The sequence below is a fragment of the Pseudopipra pipra genome, chromosome 3 (genome assembly GCF_036250125.1).
Source record: "Pseudopipra pipra isolate bDixPip1 chromosome 3, bDixPip1.hap1, whole genome shotgun sequence".
Classification (NCBI taxonomy): domain Eukaryota; kingdom Metazoa; phylum Chordata; class Aves; order Passeriformes; family Pipridae; genus Pseudopipra; species Pseudopipra pipra.
Window position 1 is genome coordinate 21,023,305 of NC_087551.1, and position 27,182 is coordinate 21,050,486.

The following is a 27,182-nucleotide window of genomic DNA, read 5'->3' on the forward strand; positions in this document are numbered from 1 at the left end:
AATTTACTATATTATGAACATACATGTCTGGCTTGATAAACATTGTTAATGGATCAGATTTGTTTGTGCTGTAACCACTTGTAGAAGCCTATGAAGTTATGATAACGTGTAATTAGGTTGAGTGTCTTAAGACAAATTCTTGTGCACTTTGAAATCTGAGCCATCTGTTTGAAATGTAGAATGATACTACTGGTGATCTCGTACTGTTCTGGACTGTTTTTGCAGATAACAAAATTGTCTCCCATTTGCTGGTGGCTGAACCAGAGAAGATCTATGCTATGCCTGACCCCACTGTTCCAGACAGTGACATCAAAGCACTTACCACTCTTTGTGACCTGGCAGACAGAGAACTGGTGGTGATCATTGGATGGGCTAAGCATATTCCAGGTACGTACAGTATTTGTTGCAAATAGATAACATACAGAAATCATTGCATGGGTTATTCTCTTCTGGTAAAAAATACTATTTTTTCTCTTCCTACAGTGCATAAAGTTTTCTTAAGACTCCGGTTTATTCACATAGAACATAGGTTAGATAATAACATGTTACCTTGAAAGTAGTGGTATTGTTGCAGTGAGTGTTACTATGTTAATAAGTTTTACATACTGCTTAATGAATTAATTTTTTTCATGTATTGCTTTTACTAAGATAAACTTACCTTGCTATCCAGAGCATCAGCCTGGTATGAAGGGTAGTGCAAGTCCTCTCCCCTGTAGTCATCTGATTCAGCATTACTTGAATTTAAGTCTGGCTGCTCTGTAACATAAATGCTGCACTACCTTATACTGACCAGAGGAGGTGAAAAAATTCAGTTATATTTTGGCCTGGCACAGAGGAATTGTTCTCTTCATTGAACTAGAGTGAGAACAGAATTGTACCAGCAATTCAGTAGAAAGTACTGAATTGTACCAAAAAGTCTCCTCTTATGACTTAGTATTTCCTTGATCTGCATGAAATGGACTGCAGTCTACTTCACATTAATGCATTGATACTGTAAAAGCTGACTGGCACTCTTATTAGCAAGAAAAATGGGGGTCATCAAAAGCAGTTTCTCAGAAGATTAGCAATTTCTTCAGATAACAATTCAGGTATGTTTTTCCCCCCAGTGCTGAGGTGTTTGTTCTTGCTCTGTGAGCTAGCAGACAAACTCAGAGAAGTCTCCAGGGTTCTCAGTCTGTCACCTTTCACAAACAGTAAAGTCACAGAAAAAAAGGCCAGCTTTCTTTACTGTTTCTTAAGGCATTTTTCTAGTCCAGCAGATGAGTTAGCATGTTGGTGTGTTTTCATCATTAGTTTTCTAATTTTGATAGTGGAGCCTTATTAAGCATGAGACTGGATAACCTTTAATTCCTCAGAATAATACGTCATTCTAATTTTAGATGTGATTTTGTGATACTTTAATAGTAGAATAAATAATCCAGTCAGTTGTTTGTTTATCAAAGTTAAATACATTTTATTTCTAGTTTCAAAGGCAGTCGCAAAGAAATATTCTTGGGGTTTGTTGGGGTTTTTTTTACCCCTTGTATTAACCAGTTCTTCTGGGTCATCTTCGATAAATATAAATGCAATATATATATCAACACAATGAAAGAATAATAGTAATTTGTACATTTATGAAGTATTATTTTACTTCGGATGAAAGACAACAACCTACAGGCTCTAAAATAGTCAATATGCGACTTGAAATTTAGTCACTCTCTATTGCCACAAACGGTGTATAAACAAGCTCTTGTATCACAAGCAGTGTTTTTCTGGTACAGTTAACTTATTTCTGTCTCCTTAAACTAGTTTGTCTTTATGCTTTGAATGCTACAGTAATTTCTTTAATCAAATTGATGGAAGTCCCTTTCCCAGCCCACACTGAAACCAATTTATTGGTCATGATACGCCGGCTATGTTGCTAACAGTCGTAACGAACTGTCAGGCAATATCGCAGTGGAGCTAATTTGAAGTCATTAGGTGTGCAGCGTTCAGGCAACAATTTGTTACAGTGGTTAGGAACACAGCTGACATTTCTGAATGGCTTTGTTCAGAGCAGTTCTAGATGAGCCCAAGCAAATTGTAAACTAATTTAAACATCACTCTATATTATAGTAGCTACTTTGTCTTACACTGGTTGTTAATAAAGCACCCCAAATTAAGTCAGAGTGAGTTAAGTAGGTGAGTTTGAGTTTTATCTTTAGAAGATACTTAGATCAAAATAGAGTAGCTCTCAAAGAAGTCAGTCATGCTCCATAGCAGTTTCAGGGAAACTTTTGTCAGTTTGATTTGTGAATATGCTGGGGAGCTTTGATTTGGCTGGAGGGATGAGAAGAGCGGAGGGATGAGACTGAGCAGCCTTTAAAATGGTGGCTTTGGTTAGCTTGGAAAAGGTATTGGATGCCGTAAACTGGCCTTGAAAATTTAAAGTCTGCGATCTGAACCAGTTGAGGAACATTTCTGCCGTGAGACGCCATTTTAGTACAAAGTAGATTCAAAACCGTAGCTGCACTGGTAAAGCCACACAAGGTAAGTTTACTTACCTGATTCCATTTACAAATGAGAAGGAAAAAACCCCCAGGAAATTAAGACAATGTTTTTGTAAGCCTTCAGCTAACAGAGAACAGTGATAAAATCCGTGTTTGTTTTCTGGCGTTTGAATGCAAAAATCAAAATGCAAAAGGGCTGGACATGATAAAGGGCAAGTGATGAGCTTTTGTAGCTTGATTTTGAATGATGGAGTACTGCTGAACTTGGACTGCCTACACTCAGCTAATGTCTGGCAAAAAACAACTTGTAGAAGAGCCTGTACTGGTGCTAGCTTTCTAAGCTAACAAATGTTACTAGAGGTAGAAATATAAGAGAATGGGGAAAAGGGTGCAAATTGCATAAAAGTTCACTGTAGCTTGGCAGACTAAGTAAATCCTTGGTATAAGTCTCTTAGAGTCGATTAATTATACCAGTAGTGAATTTGTGCCTAGCACAGCAAAGCAGCAATCAGCAAATCTTTCTTTACTATAGTGATTTCTTAAGGTTCAGTGTAATTAAAGGCCCTTATATATCAGGTGCTTAATAACTAATAAAGATTTCAACTGTAAAGCATTGCAATGTAAAACTTGTCTTTGTGGAAGAAACCGAAACAATGTTTTTGCTACTCCAAAAGAAATTCTTTTAATGGGATTATCTATGGAAAGGTAACAATGCAATATGCGTTCTGCTCTGGCCAACCATTTCCCGTTGCAGTCATAAACTAAAAAATGTTTTCAAATTATACAAAGTTCAAGTGCTTTCATAAAATCATTAGTATTTTTGTGGTATTGGAAACATTTCAATACTTGCTTTTATTGAATGAAAAGTCTATACAATCTACAAAAGAAAATATTGAAAGAAAAATATATATGGAAAGCCTTTATCAGTAAATAGAATTAGTCTCCTTGCATTTATAAATCAAATAAATGGAAAGTGTGTTGTTATGAAACATGACCATGTCTTATCTGAAGAAGAAAAAGATCACAATGGCATTAGGAAATGCTTGACTTTAGTTAGAGAGGCGTAAGGGCACAAGAACAGATGATGGTGCCCTAATAGCCCTTTTTAAGAATGACAGGGCCCCGCCATTAGCATCCTTTTATATCCTTGGAAATTGCTCATGCCTCGCTTTTATGGTTCCTATCTGCCTGACTCTTTTTTATTTCTCTTTCAATTTCATCCGCGCTCGGATAAGCGCATGCTAACACAATATGATTGAGCTGTAAAATGGAACGCTGTCGCCTCTAATCTCTTTTATGTAGATATGGAGGTACTTCCACACTCCACTTCATTCTCTCTCCATTGTTGGCCTTTTTAGAATGTGTTGCCGAGTAATGGAGGCTCAGTCAAATATTAGAGCTAGGTTTCACAGGGTGTGATAAGAAGATTATCGGCCCAGCAGTCAGATCTATTGTTGTTCTTTGTGTCAGATTAAAATATTCTGATGTACTGTAACTTCGTTAGTAAAATATTGGAGGTGCTTAGGGAGAGGCTGATGCTGCCTCATCTCCTGCCTGATGAGACAAAACTCCTATTAACTGACCTAAATAAATTGTAGATATATTATAAAGCCTCTGTAAGACTTTTATTTTATTTTATTTATTTTATTTCACTTTGTTTCATTCTATTTCATTTTATATCTTCTAAATAAGGGAGCCTTTCATAATTCAGTGTTTTCTGGTGGTTGAGTTTCCTACCCTTTGCACTGTATTTTGGGAAGTTTCCATTTTATATTTGGTCACGTTATATTGATTAAACTTTTGCAGTATGGAGCACCATTCTGCTGATACCTGGTCACAGTATCAGAGCTGTTTAGACTTGATTTCTGTAATGTAACTCTCTTGTTGACATTCAGCAAAAATGCGCAACGTTCTTTCATATTAAGTGGAGGCAGCAAACATTAAGCTCTTAAAAATATGCATAACAGGAAGCTAAAGACAAAATGTTCTCTAAAAAATTTGCATGCATGAAAAAACATCAACCAGACCATAGAAATCAACTTTTTTGCACTTAAGATGAAAAATTTGTTTGGAAACAGTAAATCAGACTAATACATCAAAAATAACTAGTTACATTATTTAGTAAAATAAGCCTGCTTGTCTTCAGCTGTGTCTCTGTTTTGTTAGCAGTAACCGTGTTCAAGGGAGGGAATAGTTAGAAATTGATACTGCCACTGGTGCTAGCATTAAAAAAAAAAAAAAAAAAAGAGGGGAGGGAGAATGATTTTGATGGAGTAAATACAAGAATGTTTTGAATATTTTAGTGCTAGTGTTAATTTTTTATGAAACATTGTTGCTCTGGCATACTCTTTGTAGAGGGCAATATTTAAGCTTTCCTTTCCAAAGCAGCTCTCAGGGGTGTAGTTTAACATCCTAATACAGAATGACAACATGATATGCTTCAGAATTGTCATTTCTAAAATGCCCTTTTCCCATCATCTGGTTCAGAAGTACCATCCCATGGAGGTAAAAATACAGAAAAAAAGTTGACCATAGTCACTTTTGGAAAGCTGATGTTTAAGAAAGCATGAGCACTTACACATATGGTACGTCCATGCAGATATGAATTAGGTGCATATATGTACCTGTTCTCATGCACACAGTTGTTTATTGTCTGCCTCTAAATGTACATACAGCATGTGTTTAAATACCAGAGAAAAAGTCTGAATGTTGCTTTATGATCATACCTGAAATCATATGTTGCAACAACCTGGTATATGTAATAACATACATTGCAGCCATAACCAGCATCCTGTTTATACCCAGATCTTTCTCTGTATGGTTATTGGGGCAGCTAGTACAGAATCTCAGCGCTGTAAGAGAAATGGGTGTCTTCCTGTATGTCTGTGCCACCAGCTTGCTGCTGTAAAATTTGTTCTTTCTGTTGAGGTTGAGGCCTTCTCTAGTCTCTTGTGCTGTTAGCTGAATTTAGGACCACTTCAGACATGAGGAGGACTCCTGCAGCTTTCTGAGAGCACCCCATCACAGGCTGCCTGTCCCTCCACAGACAGGTAGACTTGTAAATGTGGTGTTTACTGCTCACGTAACATGGAATGGAGTATGAGTTGTTAGGTGCTAAGAGGTTGGTAGTAACAATAACTTGAGCCTCTTCGGGAATCAGGACATCCTGCCCTTTAGCAATGTGCTGACTTGGATACTTTATCAAAAGCCCCGTATCTGCTCTTCTTTTAACTCCTTCTACAAACATGCACTGAGTACAGAGACCAGACTTGCTCTTCCTATATGGAAATGTTCTTGAACTCACAACTTGTGTGACGTGATCTAAGGCAGACCATTCCCTGGGCCTTAAGGGTAGAGATTTCTGCCAAAAGGTTTCTCTGAAATGAATGACTTCCTTGACCTCTGTCACTGAATTGTACAATATGGGAAATCAGCAATTGTCTGCCAGTTTTATTTTGAGCACTAGTGTGGATAGACCACCCGACACTACCAGTGTTTAGACCACCATGTTGAGTCAAGCTTCTCTAAGCAGAACAGAACAGCAGTGTGCCTAAAATGCCAGCAGTTCACCTATGCTGTCACTTGAAGTGGTAGGAATGGTGGCAATTTTCATTTCCTCATTTTTTGAAAATAGCATCACAGGGAAGGTTTAAGGGATTTTGCAATGCAGGGAGGAAGAGGTAGGATTTCAAGGATAAGGCATAAATAAACACGTCCGCAAGTCTCCAAGCCTTCTCAAAACAAAACAAGTAGTCGTGGTAGATCTGTTGGTGGTAGTCGAAAGATCTGTTTGTTTATTTTAAAATTATTTAATATATCCACCTGAGATATGGTGGTGGGCTGTTCTTCATGGATCTGAAGTCAGTGGCAAAATTTCAGCTGATTTCAGTGCAAAAGAGTAGTAGGCCTTGTGTGCAACTAGGCATGCACGCAGTCTTAGTGTGTCTCCTAGTCAGAAAACACTGATTCCAGTTCAGAACTGAGAGAGACAGCAATGGAGAGGTGAGGAGGTTTCTGTTACTGCTACACAGAAATGTCCTGGGGTAAAAAGAGCACTTTAGTTTCCAGGTTAGTTTCCACTTTCCATTTTTTACTTGCATTAAATTAACCGAGGGGGGGAGAAAAATAATCCCAAACATATAAACATCTCATCACATGCAATTATACATAGATATAAAATAAATTTGTAGTAAAACTCAAAAAAGCAAAAGAAACTCCTGCTAGTTATGACTTTAAAGTCCCTATCTATTAATTGAAAAAGCTTGTTTAAGACTAAACATCAACAAAAGCATAAGAAAGCCAAAAAATGGAATTAACAGGTAACAAAAGAACTTGGCTCAATTCTTATGTTTTAATATTGTAGGGTTTTTTAGAAAAAAATCCTTTGTTTAAATCCTTTTCTCTCAAAATCAGAAATAAATGGTGACTTTATATCTCTGTTAAGTTCACCTTTTATTCATATAAAAGTACTTGCTTTCTCCTTCTGAGTGACTGTCTCCTTTTTGTTTGGTTGGTTGGTTTGGTATTTTTTATTTATTTTTTTTTTAAAACAGTCTTCTCCACTCATGCCCCCAACATTCACACTACACTGTCTGGCTGTTGGACTTTTTTTTTTCCCAGTGTCCCCCTTTATCTGCCTCAACCAATCTCCAAATGAATGCATGTCTATCATGGCCTTAGCTTTGACACTCTGGATATATTGATTAATAGTTGCCCTAAGCTCCTTTTAGCAAATCAAATTTTCACTTTTAGCAAGGATTTCGCCTCTGATTTATTCAGCAAAGTGAAATGCACTAAATTGACTTTGACATTCAGGGAAAATGGCTGAAAAACAAAGAGGGGAGGAAAGAGATATAAATTGTGTGGCAGCTGGAGACTTCAAGCATAAAAGAGGCAGTTTTCTATAGAATATCACTGGTTAATTTGGAAACACGCATTTAAACAGCAGTACAAATTATTTTCTTAAAATTAGATGTTTTTTAGACTGAGGATTTGGGATATAATAAGGTTTACTTAGCAAAGTGCAATATATTCAACCCAAATTCATCACTTGCTAATCATGGTGCAAGTGTGGGATCCACTTTTGTTGCCACTAATAATTATTATGTTAAACGAGAGCCAAAGAGGTTTCTGAGTAGTTTTATAATGAGGTGCTAAATTGGTAAATATCTTCCTACCATTGCATTATGTTGTTCACTCCTGTCGCCCTTTAAAAATAAGAAATGATTAATAAAAAGAGAGCAAATCAACAGTAATGAATGCCAGTGCTTTTCATTTTCTTTCTGTAAATAAAAATGGCTATTATTTGAGTCTTAAATGCAAAAGTATAAAAAGATGTAACAGCCATTTGCTATTACTCTTCTAGCAAAACCAAGAGTGTTGTATTACCCTGGGTGACTTGTAGACTGACTTACAGACCCTGCTTCCTTGCTTGTAAATGTTGTATCACTGAAGTACCAGGAGGCTGAAAATGCCCCCTCGCATATTTGCAAGTGTTCTAGTGCACTGCTAAATAGAATAAAGGAGAAGGGAAAAGAATGAAAAGAAATTATTAATCTGTTCCATTAGCACTTCTGGATGTTTTTGAGGGGAGGTGTACAAAATGCAAAATAAAATTGCAGGAAGTGGTTTGGTCTTGTTCAGTGATCAGACATTACAAAAAAAAGTGAAAAAAAAATGCGTGTGGTAGTTTGCTCAGTTAATCTATAGAGACAGACCAGGAGCCTTTGGTAGGATCAGTTGTCATGGATGTACAAGTCAAATGTGCTGTGCCAGCCTCTGTTGTTTAAGGATCTGGCCCTGAAGGGATAAATCTCCATCAGTAGTCAGTGTATCAGTGGGAGCTGAGAGTTTCCTTTGTCCCCTGTGTGTACTCACCACCTCAGGACTCTGCAGCAGTGTGCAGAATCGAGCTTTAAGCAAGTATTTCCACTCAGAGGACAACAATACTCACCTTTGTACCCACTTCTTGTGTGACAAACAGGTTTACTAGATTAGGTCTGTGTAAATTGCAGATGACTCAGTAGCAGTTTTCCTTCTTCTGAGCCAACAAGGAATTAATCTTATTACCAGAGGGTAAGAAGTCTAAATGTATCTTAACCTTTTTAATTTTACTGTAATCTCCGTTCTCTTTTTTTTCTGTAAGCAAGCTGGATGTGAGGCTTCAGTAATAATGGCTTTGTGCAAGTGGGACAGCATCTGGAGTGCCACACAGGAGATAGCTGGGCACATTAGATTTTCAGGCATGTGACCTCTTTAAAGTCATTCCATCACCACTCCCCATAATTTAGCCAACCAATTAAATGCCAACCTTATTAAAAGGCTGCCAGTTAAGAGCATATTGTATGAAAGAATGTGAACTTCTGAAATAGTCTTTATAGGGGTGTCCTTTCCCAAACTTCCTCTAAGTGTACAGTTCTTACTTCAAGGATGGCCAGCTTCTTACAAGGAGTGCCTGGCTGCAAGGTAGGAAGATGCCTTGCTCAGAAACACAGTAAGAAAGTTGGAACAAATCTTGACATTATTCTTTAAGTGAGGACTTTGCAGAAGAGGCAAATGCAGCAGGAGTGAGCCTGTCATTTATGTTCACTAAGTATCACTTATGTATTTACAGGACTCCTCTAGAAAAATAAAGCTTTTTTTTTCATCCAGATTCACAATTTAAAGAAAATCCAAACAAAGAGTGGTTTTGGCAGTTTTAAAATTCCTGAAAGCTTTGTTGGAAATAAGATAATCAATGTTACATGTCATTTAAGTTGGCATATGAAGGGATCATAGTAGACACTGGAAACGCAGAAGTAAAATTAGAGCAATATAGCCCTCTTATGGTAGCTATTTAGGCTGTTTTAGTGTAAACATCTGACTTACTCATCTAACTTAACCTCCAACAAAAATATATTTACTTTGTTCTGGGTGGGGAAGAAAAGAGCACCTTCTCGGTCATACGTGTTGATATATAAAACCAGGATGGAATTTTCCCCCTCCTAGGAGGAAGGGGAAAAAGAGCCAGTTGCTCAGATTGGAATTAGAGCAGACAGGTCTCCACCTGTATGACTGGGTCAGAGACACAGGATGGTCTAGTTTCCTAAAGTCAGCTGAGACCAGTTAAATACTGTAATTCTGAGAATGCCTCTACTTTCTCTCTGGATAAGTTCGGCTTCACACCTGCTTAACCTACATTAGAATAGGATTAATTACCTGAATTGCAATGCCCCCTTAGCCAGTCAGCACGTTTCTGGCAGGGCACATGGTGACCTGGGCCTGGTTATATATAGTCTGTAGATAACAGGGGAGCACCTGGGTTGTAATGGCAAGGCTCAGCCCAGCCTGATAAAGAATCAGCAGTTTTTAAAAATGAGTCTGTAGTAATCGCCCTCTGCATCAGCTGGATCATACAAGAGCTTTATGAACTTATGTCTTCATTGGTAGTAAGCTGTTTTATTGGGCAATGCTCAATTTATGCACATACATTATAGGCATGTATCTGTGTTGAGAAAGAATCCCAAGAAACATAGAATCCAAAGAAACCAAGTATTTAATTACGTAGATGGAGCACTTATTCACCTGTAACTTTTGAAGTCAGGGTTCCATGTTATTTAATTCATCATCTCCAAGTTTTATACTGTATAGCAGGCAGAAATACTTGGGTAATTTTCCTTACAAGAAAAGAAACACACAGCCTTCCTTTAATTTGAAAACACATTCTATAAAGACAAAGTTCTCTGACAGGGTATTGGTCTGCCCAAGATATTTTCCATCCCAGACTCCTGAGGCACATATTATAGATGAGTGGAAATTTCACAGTATAACTCTGACCCTTCTCCCAAGATGTTTTGTTCTGCCATGTCGTGCACCATCAGTTTCAATCAGCTGCATTAACAGTTGAGGTGAAATCAAATATTGAAATGAGACCCAACTACAGATGCAGAAGGCTCCGAGTTCAATGGAAATGGCACTTGCAGAGTAGAGTCAGCAAGCTTACCAAGTCCTGACATGTTATGCATGAGAACACCAGAGCAAAGAGTTGTGATGAGGGTGGAGAAGAGGCGGGGACAAATCTGCAATTTTCGTGCATCCAGCTGTTGGAGAGATTAAGGGGGAACAGTTTAGCAGATAATGACTGCTGCTCATACGTTTGTTCAAAGAAGAGGTTGCACTTCTTAGCATAAGTATATCATGACACTAGCAGGCTGCAGGGTATTTCTAGCCAGAGATTTTCTTCTAACTATGCTTTAGCATCATGCCTGCATTAATGAACAGGCATTAGACTCCGGACTTGCTACGATTCAACCTATATGTGGTAACATATGAAAGTTACTGTGACCCTTGTGTCTTTCTTAATTAACTGTGCTTGCAGTGAGAAGAATTTAGAGTCCTTTCCCATATCAGTCTCTTGTAGAAAACCATTCCACTCTGTGGTCCGTTCTTCACTTTTTACTAGTTTGAAGTTTCCCAGGAATAAAGTTAACTGTTGCATGGATTCAGGAACAGGTTGTTTAATGTCAGGGAATCTTCAGCTACACATATAACATGCAAAAATGAAACCAGATGATCTTCATTCAGTGAAACCGATAGGAGTTATTTTGAAGAGTTTTTTCACGTTTCGACTTAACTGAACATTTTCCAGACACCATTAATGACTTGTGCTGAATGCTTTGCTTGATGTATTCAACCCAAATTTGGAGTTCACAGTGTTCGCAGGATCGTGCCTGGCACTCCAGTGGTGATGAGTAATTTGTACTGTGTACTGTAATCCTCATATATGAAGCACACTGTGGACTCTCTAATGAAAAGTCCACTTGGAAACAGAGTGCTTCAGACAGGCACCAGGCACAGAGTGCTGGTAGGGCTGGGGACAAGTAGTGCACATGCTATGCAGGATTATTCCTGCTTCCTCTGTAGCGTAAACCTACAGAGGGCAGTGTCTGACAAGAGGCTTAGATGGGCATTTCAGGAGATAAGAGGATGTTTTCGTGGAATATTTGCATGTTCATAACTGCAGTCAGCCAGCATCAATGATAAACATACAGTCTTTCAGAGAACCTGCTTGGAGGGCAAAAAAAAACCACCTAAAAAGAGCTTGTGATGGGGAGATAAGAACACAGGCTGCCATGGGGCTCCTGACTTCCAGTGCTTCAGCCAACACAGATGAACTAGAATTTGCCATTGATAGCTACACCAGCAAGTGTACTGTCTCTGTGGTAGAAAGTGGTAGCTATTTATATACTGAATGGCAATACTAAACAATTTAGGAGAAGCAGTGAAGTGTGTCCTATCCAATTAAAAATGCACTGAGAATTTTAGGTAGGCAAAATGTAATTATTTAATTGGAGTTTGACCGGGATGCTTTTCCGCTGTTAAAATAAGTATAAATTACATGAGCTATAAAACTTTAAATTATGAAAATATTTTGAGGTCTTTGAGCATGGTAATTGGAGCTATATATTCAACTTTGTTTTTATCCTGACACTTCATAATGGCTGTTCCCTAAAGCAAGCTTTTTTTTACATTATCGAATATCCCTTAGTGAAGCAAATTAGCAATCAGTCTGGAAAATATTTAAGTAGTACAATCACATTATTTACACAGGCACTTCCATTGTGCAGAGTCCTCTGTGTTCCCAAATATTTGTAGGATCACTTCCTCAGCTGTCAACATTCACGCTTGAACCTCTCTCTTTAGTAAAGCTCTATATGAAAATCCATTTAGGCCAATAGAAAGACTTGCCTTGATTTCACTGTGCTTTGGATCAATCCCTAAATATGCAGGTCACTATCTGAAACCTGTATGGACCTCAGTGCTTTACTCTTTGCCTTCTGCTTGAATTAACATTTTTGTTTAAATGGGGGAGGGTTGCTTAGTGCAACTCCTTGAACAAAGCTTTTTTTTTTTATTATTTTATTATTAACGAGAAAGAGAATCCTACTATGGAGGATTCATTTACTGTAAGCAGAATAAGAGTCTGCTCTTATCTAGAACCATATTTCAGTGCTTACAGGAACATCAGCATCTGGCCAGAATGATAGAATGTTTGCTGTAAAATGTATTATGTAAGTGTTTATATTATCAATATGGTGCAGATAAAAATCTACAAAAACACTGCATTTAGCATTTGGAATAATTTTAAAACACTATCCACCATACTTCTGGAAATAGGTTCTCTGATGCTGTGGCTACAGTCAGTGACTACAGTTGCTTGAATTATATTGTCTAAAATACACTCCCCAATTAACTTATTAGGTTGAGGAATTCCAGGTATTTATTCTGTAACTTTGATACTGGTGGGGAGTGTTCTCCTGGGGTTCTCTAAATTAGAATGACTTTTCTTATGCAGTTGTTTTTTCCCCTGATTCAGCAAAGACTTTTTCATCAGAGTTTTGCTCTTTGGCTTTTTCTTCACTGCTTTTTAAGGTTTGAACACACAGTAAGTCATATCCTGGTACTCCTATTGATACATTTGTACAGTGCTGAGGTACAGGCTCCATGTTACATCCATACTTGGCTCGTTATCCTCTTATCAAGCTCTTTGCATCCCTTTGTTTATTTGAGGAGACAGGAAGACTGTGTGAAGGCTGCTTAGTCAGGGATATCAGCGTTGTTGGCAGGGGAGTGATTGCCAGTTGAAAAACAAGGCATTATTGCTCATTTTTTCCCTCTTATTAGTTTGATTACATTTGCAAATCAAATCAATCCATCAGACATGATCAGGCCTCGTCCGCATTTTAAGGAATAGTAATCTCCGTCTAATAAGATGCAAATGTGTCACATCGGTAAGTAACCAATAAATCATCGTCTTGTCTTTGGCAATCATTAAATATCAGAACCAACAGTCAATTTTTAGTATTTTCAATTTGCGATATGCCGCTGGAATATAAAGATAGATGGACGTAATTACACAAACCAAACACTATTTCAGTTCATTCCAGACAGCAAATTTAGTGGAAGGTATAACTGGCTTGTCATCACACTACATTATTCCTGGCGGTTCATGCAAAGTTCACAGACAAGCTTCAAATGGACATTGCTTTTTTTACTTCCCTTAACAACGTTCCCACTACCACCACCAAACTTCAATAAATGACTTGAAATGCTATAGGACATCACTTCCATCAGTGCCCAAAAAGGCACAGGAAAAGAAACATTATCCAAAAGTCCAAAAGTTTTCTAATACTTGCTATATTCTTCCTCTCTCTTTTCCCTCCTTTCTCTTTAGACATTTTAATCTGAAATTTCAGTTTTTCCTCTGACACAGAGTAACTTTTTCACAATTTTGCTAGTTACCTCAGTTTTAGTAATTACAGAATATAATAAAGATAGACAGTGAAGAAGGATTGGCACACCAGCTTCCCTCTTTCTCTCTCTCCTCATCTTTTTAAAGGAGTGAAAATTCAAATTGTTTTTCTTTTTCCTTTTTTTAAAAATTGATTTGGGATTTGGAAAAATTGATTGCTTCATGTGCATCCCAGGGATTCATTGATATGTTTATTGTCTGATTTGCAATGTCTCGCTTTCCGTTAATGACTTTATTTGTGTACAACAGTTTACATGCTTTTCAAGACAGAAAGAGACAAACTTATGTCCTGGCAGCACTAGTGGCAAAATAACCCAAAATCTCATCTTAAACAGCAGAGCTTTTATCTGGATATTTTGGACTGATTTAATAGTATAGGGTACGGACCCTGAAATTGCAGATCTGCAGGGAGACTGCTAATTTCAGCAGGAATTTGGGCCTTCTTACAGTGCTGAGTGACATGAGAGAGAGAGTGTGTGTGCAAAATACTGTCTCTGCTCCGACACAAGCAGCTATGCGGAAATAAGAAAAGAGGATTTTGTAGGCTTGTGCTGACTTAATGTAGGTTTCCAGCACACCAAAGCCAGACAGTGGGCTTACTGTGCTTGACCTTAAGAAACTTCTTGCCATGAGCTGTGTGCCCTGGGTGGACCTGCTGCTGCAGCATCCTGTCAGTTATGTTTGTTTCAGCTAACTTGCTTTGGGAAGCTGAACCTCAGGTGTTTTGGAGTGACTTGTGGAGAGATCCTTTAGCCCCCTCTGTGAGAAAATAGTTTTCACAGTAGCAGTTTGATTTGATTTGGTAAATGAATTAATTGGAAATTAGGGAAGAGGCTTGCTTGTGAGCATACCTACTTGCTTTGGGTTCCCTGTCATGTTGAGCTCCTGTTAAGGAAGCAAGGGTGGGGAGAGTGGTTGTGCAAACGATGACATGTAAGCTCCTGGATAGATACTGTGTGTTACTTATTCTTGGTATCAAAACTCTTGTTCTTTGATGAGGGAAAATTGCAAAGAAATACTGCTGCACAAGGTGTTGATTCTGTGCGCCAGAGATTTAGACAACTTAAAATGTACCATCAATTAACAAATATTTGTTTTTGAAACAAAATATTTTGAAATAAAAGATGTTATTACCTATCTTTATTTTTGTCTTCAAACTGGTATCAAGCTCTAGCAGCTTTGTGGAAACAAGAGATTTATTTCAGATTTAAATGAAGCTAAGTAATTTTAACTAAGTAATTTTAGCTCTTGTCCTAACAAAGTTGGAGCTTCCTGGCACTTAACATTGACATATTCCTGGTTGTTTCATACCTCAGTTGCTAACTGATGCTGCCTATGTCTCTTGCAAAAGTCTTACCTCTTTTTGTAATCTCCAGAGACTATGGTGAGTAAAAGCTGCACACAGAGCCCATATGCCTAAGAAGCTCAGCACCAGAACCTTATGTTTTGTCTAACCATTTTACCTACTACCATGGTATGTTTAATTTGCTTTTTCATCAAATCAATAATGGGTCTAATTGAAAAAATTGGCAGAACTACATACAGCCTAGCTACCAGTGTCAGTGTTTTCAGGAAATCAGAGATGTTGCACAGCTATGCAAGTGACACCTGTGTTAGTGCTGCACCACACACCAATGTGTGGAGAAACAAACATTACTCAGGTGCAGGACCTGTACCAATTGATCACTATGCTATCAGAATTAATCACCTGGTATTCAGCTCAGAGAACAAAATTTACATCTTAATATACGACACTCCTGCACATACACACATGCACTACTAAAAATGGCACTGCTCACTCCTGTTTGAAAGTGTGCATCTATTTTCTTAGGCAAGGCCTAGCAATTCTTGTTCCTAGTGTTAATTACCAAACACTTTAGGTGGCTGCTCCTATTAAGTCACATCCTTTCAAATAGAAACTCACACAGGACTGTGTAATAAAATGGATTTTGTCCCTGGAGTTGCATGCCTCATATCCTGCCCTTACTCTGACAAGAAAAAGGGATTTTTGAGAATCTTTAGTGCTCTGCAGAAAATAACCCATGTGAAGATAAATAAATAAGTAAAGTTTGGCACTGTGCAAGATTGGCAGGCCTTCACCAAGATGGTCCAGCAATGGTGCAGGTGCATTGGCTAGCAGTGTAGAGAAGCTTGTGTGAGAACAGCACAAAATCATAGCACGTGCTCTCCGTTCCCTACTGACAGGAGTGCTCAGTTATCCCGGCTGCTGTGAACGAAGCCGGGCTTTATGCAGAGTCTGGTCGACGTCCGTGGGGCTGGCAGAAAGATTCAGGCCAGGTGCACCAACTGCAAGATGAGAATTATAAAACACTAATTTTAAAAGAAAGAAATGAGGATTTCAACTTCATGTTTTGTATAATTGCAGAGCTAGTGGGGTTTTAAAATACGGCAAAGCCTTAGTCATTAGCATAGAGTAATCACCTTTGCTGTTTAAAGACAAAATAATAACAATAGGAAAGGTATTGTACATTGACACATGGAAATTTAATGCTTTTCAGAGAAATTTTGGGGGGATTTTTTATTATGTGGCTAATTACATATTTACATGTAATAGCACTAGCAGAGCCATTACAGTCCATTGGGTAAATAATATGCATTTTAAAAACCATTTATAAATATGTATTTATTTGATGGACCAGAACGGTTTTTTGAAGTCATTCTCATCCACTGAGTAAATAATATATGGATTGCTTTTAAAAATAAATATGTATTTCTCCAGTAGACATTCCAGGCAATTGGGTAAATAATATGCATTTTTCAAATATTAAAAAAACCAACATACAAATGTATAGAAATCTGGCCTAAATATGAATCTTCCTGAGAGAGCAAAATGACTCAAAAGGTGTCAGGTTTAGCTTTGAAATTTCTGTTTAGAATTGTCAGTTTGTATCACTGCCTACAGTTAATTAAATGTATTTTATGCATTTTCATACATACAGTATGATATCAATGTCTGTTTACAGTTTTATAACTGGTGAGCTTGACCCTCTTACTTAGTGTTCTAAAGTCAGCACTGCGTGGTTAAGGTCCTTGTTTTACTTTGTGTTCATCTTAATGCAATCCCAAACACATTCATTTTGTGGGCATAGTCCTGCTTCCATAAAAATACACGGGGAAATAATGGTCACCTTAGTAGAAGGCATCTCCAACTCCTTTGTACTTCTCAACTTTAGCACTTCCTCTTTGTGTCCTTTTGGTTTATGTCTCACGATTGGCTAGTGGGCAAAGTATGAGAAAAGATGAGGCTGTTTCATTACATGGGCTTGATTCAGAATCTGTTGGTGTGATCAGGACACTTTGAACTGGCCCTTAGAGGGATTTAGTTCAAGTCAGACCTAAAGATCTGCCATAATCCATAAAGATACCCTAACACTAGAAGCTGAAGGCTACCTTTCTTGACTCTGACACTGAGTTACCATATGACCTTGGTCAAATCACTTGACTTTCTTATGGTGAAACCTTGATTCATACCTCCGGTTTTGGAGTCCTTTGAAAGCTATAGCTTTAAAACATTAAATATGATTCACAGGATGTTAGGATTGAAAGATGTGAGCACAATGCATCACCAGTTTGTTTCTTTTATATACTATGGATATATATGGATATATACCTTATCCATCCTTTTCTAAGCATTTTAGTCCTTCATCCATTTCATATACTTTTCAGAAATGTTGAATATACTTTGTAGACCTTTTTTGGTTAAAATATTTGTTGTTATTTTCAAACATTAAATGAATTAAATAGCATAGCAGCCCTGTGAATTAGTATCTATATATACCTTATATCTGTCGCTTGCACAGAAAGACTGAGAAAGAGAGGGATTTCGTGACTCTAGCAGAATCACAGAGAAAGTAATTGGTAGATTTGGGACACCACATTCTTCCTCATATTCTTCCTGTATAAATGTACCTCACGCTTCACCCATGCCTCTGACATCATCTGTGATACACTCCTGAAAACTGCTGATGTTAGTTAGCTGTTTGACAGGGGCGTATTTGGCAAGTGCCACCTATAAAAGACTTGTGCCTTATGCAATCAGGATAGCTAAGTGGGATCCATTGTCAATCTAATTGTTACTTTGATCCTGAAGGAATGAAATACAAATACATAGTGAGAATGTTTCAACTAGAGCTCTGTTAGAAAGCCAATCACAGCAGCAGTGAATTATTACAAAGGAGCTTTTGGAGCCATCTCTCATGGCTGTTCTTGCCGTTTTCTTGATTCGGTGCTGATTTGGCCTTGGTACCCAGCATTGCCTGAGAGCCCAGCAAACATGATGTTTTGACAGAACAGATGACTAAATTCTCACCTCTTTCCTTCTCAAATCACTGAGACAGAGCACATAACATCCATAAGAAAAGCCATAGTGAGTGGCTGGTAATGAAGGATCAGCGAGAAACAGACATTTGAAAGCAAATGTCTGGGACAAGAAGAAAACCAAAGAAACAACAGATGATCCAGTGGTGTTTGCACATTAAAATTTTGGTTTAGAACCCTCTAATGGCACATCCACACAATGCACAACCATGCTTTCTGTGTAATTTCTAAAACTACTGACGAATGGTGCTCAAACACCGGATGGTAGAGCCCAACACTTTGTGGTTGTAAGAATGTGGAACATAGGGTAAGGCATGCAAAATGAAGCCCAATTCTAAGCTTTCCAGGGCACCAAGACCAGCATAGTGAAAAAAAGTGTAGGTAAATTAGTGTGCAAGAGAGGGTATTGCTGGTGGCATTCTAAATTGACCTACTGGTTCCCAGATGGCAGAAGAATGCAAAGAAAAGGAAGGCTGAAAGCAATGGTGAGAGAAACATGGTTACACAAAGTACCTCTGAGCATACCTAACTCTTCTTTGTAAAGCACATAAGTAACTGAGATATTATTGAGTGCCTGCCTGGTCATTATCAGTCAGTTTGCTGAGACGTAGTTGTGGGAGTAGCTCATCATACTGAACGTGAAGGAAGAGAAGGAAGGTGGTGATATTAAAGATCATCTAGGGAAGGGAGTCTTGTGCATTAAAAGATGAGAGACTTGAAATAAAATGTGAAGGTGCTAAGGGATAAGATGGCCCAACTGTAAAAGGAATAGTTTGTATCTTAGCACTCTATGGCCATATTGAATATGACTGTTAAATTCTTTGTATAATTAAAAGAGATAGGAGCATTCATACATTTTGTTGCAAATTGATATGATCTTTTTTGTCAGTGATCTGAATAAGATTGTACTATAGTTTTTAATTTAGCAGATTAAGAAGCACAATTAAAATATCATGAAAAAGATCATAATCTAAACCTCTGGGGTTTTTTTTGCTTATCCCTGCCAAGTTGATAACAAGAGCCGGTGTATGTAACAATTACCTCCACTACTGTAAATTCACTCTAGTTTGTGGGCTGAAGTGTTAATAAATACCTTGCAGTATTCCAGAGGGAGAAGCTTTCCATCTAATTAATAAAACTGGGAAGAATACCCAGGACACTGAACCATATCTTTCTTATTAGTGTTGGCTTCTACAAAGGAGAATCCCTGAATCTCAACACATTAGTAAATGTCATACTCCTGGGTTGCACAGAGACCTCTTGAAAAACTGCTGATTTGCTGTGGAAAAAAATCACCATGGACTTCAGAAACAATTCAGCTAGGGAATACCAAGTGTAGAAAATCAGGGTAAAGCACGGCATGCATTATAGCAGCTAAGATTTGTGCCCCGTTTGGTGAATATTGAAAGAGAAAACATACAATTATACCTCCGTTTCTCTTCCATTTTTCATCTGTACTTATGTTAATATCTTTTTCTCTGTCCAGGTATGATCTTATTGCAGTTAGCATTTTTTTTGAGTCTTAGCAAAACCTCTTTGTGTTCTCTAAAACAGATTTCTTAAAAACACTTTATAGTTATATGTAAGATACATGTAACTGTTTATTTAAAAAAAAAATCACTTGAAGAAGGAAAATATTTTAAGCCAATACTGAAAAGAAAGTCTTTCACAAAATACGTAGTGCTAATTCCCTTTTCCTTTGCAGTAATCCATATTTGGCAAAAATAAACTTTGTCTTACTATGCCGCAGCCAGTTCTGTTTCAAGGTAGCTTGTAGTAAACTAGCAATTAACTTTCTGCACATAATTCTTTGCTGTACTTTATTAAAATCATTGCAATAATCTTAAATTATGGAATACTGAAATGCATTCTCTGACAGACTAGACATTTACCAAAGAGAGTAAGACTTCATGCATTTCTTTTGTAGAATAAAATTGTAGGGTGGAGTTTCTTGTTTTCTCACATTATCATCATTATTTTTATTAAATTGATGTAGCAAACTGGCATTACTGCCTCCGATAGAAATAGAAATAACATCTTTGCATTTACTTCTTACTTGAAGTTTTTGCTCTGAAAAATGCTCCTGCTGAGTATATTTGTAGCTGCTTTTTACTCTACTGATATGAGTGATTGGGAGCAGAAAAAGAGGTAAAGCTACAGAGCCTATGCATGAGGTTGATGCTAATTTGGCTAAATGAGTCAACTGGATGGGAAGTAGAGAAGGTAAAAAAATCTGCCATCTTCTTTGTCTACATCCAGTCTTTTCAATGTTCATAGTACTGGCTTTAACTGAGGTCTTCACTTAATTCTGGTAACTTACTAGTGCATAAGAAGGCAATTTAAAGTCCTGTCCAGGAATCCTAGCCTAGCAGTGTCTGTATAATCTAGTATGTAGATGTTCTAATGTACTGTGTGTACTTAAACCTTTCGATTTGGGTTTGGTTGGGTTATTTTCCGCGTTAAGAATGTTTACGACGCTTCCACACGCACTGCAAGGAACAGATCAATGCACACCATGTACAGTGAATACCTGCCATATGCGCAGTTTCAATAAAGCATGTTAACAGCAGATAGTGGTCCTTAAAAGACCATATATCAAGCATCCTCAGCATTATGCTGGAGGAACCTGAATCACACATTCCCATGCCTGTCTTCAGTCGCAGCTTTGTTGATCAGTGACCCTTTGTGACTCTGTTCCCTGTTTCAGAAGATACTTCTCTGATATGACCTGGGTGATTACATTAATTTTTTGTCCTTCAGCAAGACAGTTCTTTATATTAAAAGAAAGGACATGTTTAATAAGCAAGGAATACAAGTTAATGAGCAGGTGATCTTTCTTCATTTTGGCAGCTTTTGGAATACCCTTGGTTTGCTTAGTACCAATGCATGCATATACAGGCTTATGCAAACACACAATACGTATACCTGTCTGCCTTTATGTCTGTGATAACACCACGGATTTTCCATATCCATTATTTTTGTCTTTCTACCATAGCAGAAGAGTGAGAGCTCAGTTGCTGTGATTTTGAAATTCTTTGCCTGGGGCACATCTCTCTAAGCTCTTCTGTTCTGAACTCCAGTTGTAGGAGTAGGTTCCAAACACCTCAAAGAAAGGCAGCCCAAATTCTGAGACTTCAGTTTTTGGGAAACTAGTAATTGAATGCTATAAGTCATCAACATAAGCTCTGCTGTCTTCAGCAGTGATCAGCCTCAGAGGGGGAGACATGAACCCATGGTAGGCGGAAGCCTCAGAAAAATTTTTTCTAATTCTTTATGCTCAGAGATTAGATGAAATAAGGAAGAAAAACATTCTTGTCCTTTTAATTTGGATTTGGAATACTATACCTGGAGCTATTCTGGCCATCCATGTAAGCATTAGCTCCCTCTCTTGAGTTGTTAGCTTCAGTGACATCCTTTGGCAAGAAGTTCTCCATTCCAGCTACACTGTGGATGAAGAGTTTCCCTTCTTCCTTCCATTTTGCATTTCCTGAGTTTTACTGTAATGGTGTTTGGTCTGTGTTATAAGACAGAATAAAATCTTTAGACCTACTTTTTGTATCATTAATTTATATATACTTCTGCTGAATTCTCTCATAAATCACTATTTTGAGGAAGAAAATTCCTGCTTTCTGCATCTTTTCCTAAGAGTTTTCTTGGGCACAATGTTTTGCTTTACTTTCACTGAACCTCCTCTAAATCTGTCACATTTTCTTTGGAAAGGAATGAGCCATTCTATTGTTCTGTTAGAAATCAGAGAGTACTATTGATATTTTCATTTTAACTTTTCTTGCCTTCTGAAGTGCTTTTAGCCTCAGCCATGAGCATGGCATCAGCTTCATGACTAACTGTGGGCTACTGAGAGGGCTACTAATAGATGCAGTTTTCAGGCTAATGTTTTCACACTCTTCCCTGGACTCTTTCAGAACTGGCCTGGATGATGCATCTCTCAATTTCTTTTTCTCACCTAGAGATCATTTAGTCAGCCTTGTCTCACTTTGGAGGGACTAACAATGCATACTCGGAAGGCCTCCTGTCTTAAATTAAAGAGGGCATTGATGGAGGTCACCTCCATAAACTGCATTCTGGTGTTGCAGGTACCAAGAGCATATAGAATACCATTGTTTCTTTAACTTGCACTGAATTTTTAGAAGTATTTTCATTTTCAGACTGAAAATAAAATAATGTCAGACAATGTTGCATGAAATTGCATCTCCGGTGCTGCCTCCAGTGAAAGCCTATCATCTAACTTCACCTCTGTGCATCTGCTCACGATAATGCATTTAGAAATCAGGGATGTTTTGCTTTTTTCAGTCTTGGAAGCAAGTGACCTGGATTCACTTTTAAGAATATGATTTGCAGACTTGTTGACTGGGATTCTTCATTTGGAGGATGAGTTGATTTGTCTGTATAAATCCCCTGTGCCAAATTTAATAGATGGATAAAGCGACCCCTTGCCTTCCATATAAAAATTCATAGTCCTTAAAAAATACGTAATTTTAGGGGGGGAAGTATGAGAGGGTTTCACATCTTTAAGAAACCAAACAAATTCCAAACTGAATAAAAGAGACAGACAGAGAAGGTTGCCTTTCTGCAAGCCGCCAGCTTTCCCAAGTGTCTCATCCTCTCCCCTCTGTCATCCTGAGGCAATGTGCCTGCATTTGTGTGTAGATTTATAGTTTATCTTTATCTATGGCTTCATCTGTAGGTAGCTATTATAGCCGCCTTGCCTGGATATTGTTTGGGCCTGATAGATCTGTCTGTAGTTCATCAAAGGGGAGCTGAGTGGCTAAAAGCCATTGGGTCCAGCTGAGGATGAAATACGAGCCATCAGCCTTGGTAATGGCTGTAAAATTTCATAATTACACGGCCTTTATTACATTGCATAATGATCCTGAAGCAGTATGGAACAATTAATTAAGATTTTCAACCATGGCTCTTTCAGAAATTAAAAAGGTGCTAGTGGCTGAGAAATGGGGAAGTGTCTTGTCCTAAAAGCATTAGGGATGCTTAAGAAGTACTTCCTGGGTACTTAAAAAAAAAAAAAAAAAAGAAAAGAAAGAAATAAGAAAAAGAAGTGAAGAAAAAGAAAAGAAAAAGAAAATCAACTAGTTAAGCAGCTAATATCAGAGTAAGGTTTTTGTACTTGACTGCTAATTCTTAATGTCAAAACTGCATCTAAAACTCCTGCAATAGTCACTGCCGTAAAGCTGTTCCTTTTCTGTTCTGTAAAAATCTTCATGCCTTTTTTCCCCTGTGCTCTGTTCTAGCCATTTGTCACATTTATAGAAGTTGAGCTCTGCACATTATTAAATAAATGCATGCCGTGACTTAGGAGGAGGGTCACTTAGCTGCGTATTGGGTGTACTGACCAAGGATTTACTCTTACCCACTTTCTCATGTCTGAGGCCATTGAAATTCTTTGAAGATCTCTGCAGTTTGACAGACATCCCCAAGGAAGACTTTTTTTTTCTTTACTGTTTTGATATTTTTCTTCCTTCCTTTTCATCTTTGTAAATGCAGCATGTCAGATGTAATATAATATTTTCCATGAGACTGACCTCAGACCTGATCAGAAGTAATTAGATTCCTAAGGTGCTGCAAAGGTGTCTCACAGATCTCTGATGTACATACCAAAAGAAAAAGTGTTTATATATGTGCAAGGAATATGCAGGGAGAAACAAGAGGCCTGAAACTGTGCATGTGCACATTACTTGTGGTGACCAACTGGGTACAATTCTGAAGGCTATCAAATTGTGATTGAGGTGGGATGTGGAATGCTCACTGTTCCAGTGGTAGTAAAACTGGTGAAGAAAAGACAGCAAAAGTAACCTTGGTGTTCTCCATGCACCATCAAAACTTTAAGGTCTCATGGGAAGGAATCTCCTTTTCACTATTTGCCTTTCCGCCTCCCTGAAACTATTTTGATTTGTACAAACTCTCAGTATAACTCTTAGATAGGATAAGCATTGAATATTACTGGTTTTAAATTGACCAGTCATCATGTAAGGTCCCATCGTTCTAAATATTTGATGAGAAGCCAAGGTTTCTCCAAGGCACCTTTAATAATAAACTTCCTGCAGAAAATATAGAAAGGATTATGTGTTTCAAGGAGGAGCCGACTGCTTGAAGTAAATTCTCTTGTTGAGTCATTTATTCCCTTAATAGGAATTTTCTGATCTGCTGTCATTCTTGTTCACACACTGGGTGTCACTGCCTCTAAAACACTTGTCATTCTTTAATGGAAACAAAATAGTCATTGCAGTCAGAGCCGCAATGTCATTCCACTACCCCTTGCTGCGTCGGCAATAGTGAAAATGACAGAGCGGCTCTCAGTAGGGGTAATTAAAATGTAAATATTGATATTTTATTATTTGAAATTACTTTCCAGTGCGGCATTTAATATCTCTCCATCTGTGCGGCTCTGTTTAGCGGTCACTTTAGTGCAGCTCTGGGATGCCAAGCGGCGGCTTGATCCCCGTTATGTCAAAATGCTTGTTGCTGCTTAATTTTGATATCTAATTAAGTGGAAAAGTACAGTCCACACTGTAATCCATGGCATCTTAACCAGCTGCTTGGGTATATTTAGAATTAATCTCCACTATGGAATCATCCTAATGTATGCAATTAAGAGTCTGCCGATGGCTAATTAGGTGTATTAGAATCAGGCAGCTTCCTTTTTTTTTTTCCTTTTCTTTTTTTTCTTTTTTTTTCCCTGTGTGTGGACTGTTGTAGACTTAAGACACAGCCTCCAGAGATGATCTTAATGGTACATACACACTCATCTAGGTAAACTAGAAATTTCATGTGCATGTAGGAGAACATGTATGCCTCTCCCCAAACCAGGGAGATTGTAAACATCGTTTGAATTTTTTGGCATCTGCAGCACATTAAGAAAATCAACTAAGCAACAGAAAAGTTTTAAAAATTGGGAAGAAGATGGGAGATGTGTAGGGCAGTGGTCTGAGCTGTCATTTTCCTGCCAGAGGGTGAAAGGGGATATTTACCCAAAATTTTGCAACCTGAAGTTTTTGCTTTGGCAGTGGAGAGAGATTTTAGGTAGCCCAGCACATACAGGGTTAACACAGATACGTTGATTGGATCGCAAGCATGGTTGTCTCCGTATGCTAATACATTCCTGTATTGGATTCATATTATTAACATGATTGGGGAATTCCTGGAAACCTGACTTTGCCTGATGGAAAGATGGAGGGAGCAGGGATTGCCACAGCTTTCAGTGAGGAAATGACTGGTGGCTTCCCCAGGGGAGCAAAAGGCAAACAGCAGTGACCCAGCACTCTGAGGAAAAGTGCTCTCAAAGCAGACCTGTAGAGGTTATAAATAAAAGGCAACATGTATTAAATGCACAAGAAATTCCTCCTTTCTGTGAAAAGAAACCAAACAACAAACTAGTGGTATTTTATAATCTAGAAAACTTTGTTTTGAAGACTAACATGCTGAAGAAACTTGAACTCTAAATTTCTTGATATTCCCATTCAGTGCACGCAACTTTTGGGAGGTTGATGCACACAATGGTTGAAGTGAGCAGAACCTGAATGAATGTTGATTGTGTTGATTGTTATTAGTTTAGCAAGGTTCCTCTGTCAAGTTCGTGCCTTTTTTTTTTACTATTAATTTAATTTAATTGAGTAAAAATTAAAAAGAAGGAAGAAGGATGGACACTTTTTGTTAAATTATGTGTGATCATACTTTCACTTCTGGTAGCTGAACTCTTTGAAGGATCCAGGTAAGGCATACCCTACACAGGATGTGCAGATATTATGCTTACTATTTTAAGCTGAACTGTGTTACCATTCTCTCAGCTGGACTTTGAGAGGGATCCAGCCATACTCATGATACACACTTGGTTTTTCATCTATATTCACTTTACAAATAACAGAATGTAGTTTTTATGTTTTCACGCACATATCTGGCTTTATTGTAGTTACACTCAAATATGTACATTCACAACAAATTGAAGGGCAATTTGAGCGAAATCAATATTTATGTTGAAAATATGATTCATGTTTTTTATATATAGACTCAGTGAAAGAAAACAATCAGGGTCATAAATACAATCCTGCTCGTTTTTCTCCTATGATTTTCGGAGCACACTGTGTCATGACATCTGCTTCTGCTATCTTCAGTAGAGGACACTAAATCCCATAGTCTAGCAAAACTGTGTTTGAAGGTTAAATTTTAAAGAACTGGAAGAGTTAACTTTAAAGAAGCAGATCAGATCACATATGTAGAGCATTAAAAAGATCACCCTCAGGAATCTGCGAGTTCATACTGCTGACCTTAAGGAGACTTACAGCTTCACTGGGCCATATTGCACTGCTAGTCTGAATTTTAAAACTTTTTTTTCATTGTCCATATCTTAGAATTCAAAACCTCTCCTCAGAGCAGGTAATGCACCAGAAGATTAAACTGTCTTACATAGAGAAAAAAAAAAGGGAGGGGGGAAGGCAGTTTCCTACTTATCAGGTCCTCTTCTGTTCTCAGAGCATCTGGTAATAAAGCAAAATTTAAGTGTTTGGCCTGGCATCTTTTTAATGGAAGGTTGGTATGAGTTTGCAGTAAAGCTATTTAAAATTGTGGAAGTTCCAGTGGTAAAATCAGGCTAAAAGAAAAATCAAGTGTTAATATGTTTAAATTTATTGTCTTATATTTTCCTTTTTCTTGGTGAATACTGAAATAATGTGTGAAATAAAAATTGATAAAATAAAGAGTACAATATTTCAAACCGTGTGTTTCCAAAAATGCCATTATAAAGTGCTCCATACATGGAGGTCTCACCGAATCTGTCCTGAAGCAAGGGTGACTCATTAGTTTTTTTAATCTTTAGTGTTTCCCTGGAGAGTATTAGCACCTGGTTATGTGAAGTCAGAGAGATATCCTTAATCAGTCACATTTTCCAGCTCCTTTCCATTACTAATGCTAAAGAAGCAGTTCACGAGAACTTGCACTCTAACTAGAAATAAGAAATTTAAAAGTAGCTGCCTGGAAATATTTGGGTAGTTAGAGAGGGGTGTCACTGATTTAAGTGCTGAAATCAGTTTGAACTATGGTGGGTTACATCTCACTGT

General features: G+C 37.8%; 1 protein-coding gene across 41 annotated transcripts in view; it reads left to right on the forward strand.

Annotated features, from left to right (window-relative positions):
* ESRRG (estrogen related receptor gamma) overlaps window positions 1-27,182 on the forward strand; it is a 397,162-nt gene that overhangs the window by 348,176 nt on the left and 21,804 nt on the right. For all 41 annotated transcript variants that reach the window (XM_064648204.1, XM_064648200.1, XM_064648217.1 and 38 more), the window contains one exon: window positions 226-387. In XM_064648204.1, coding sequence (XP_064504274.1) covers window positions 226-387 — 162 coding nt within the window. The remainder of the gene's footprint in view (window positions 1-225; window positions 388-27,182) is intronic.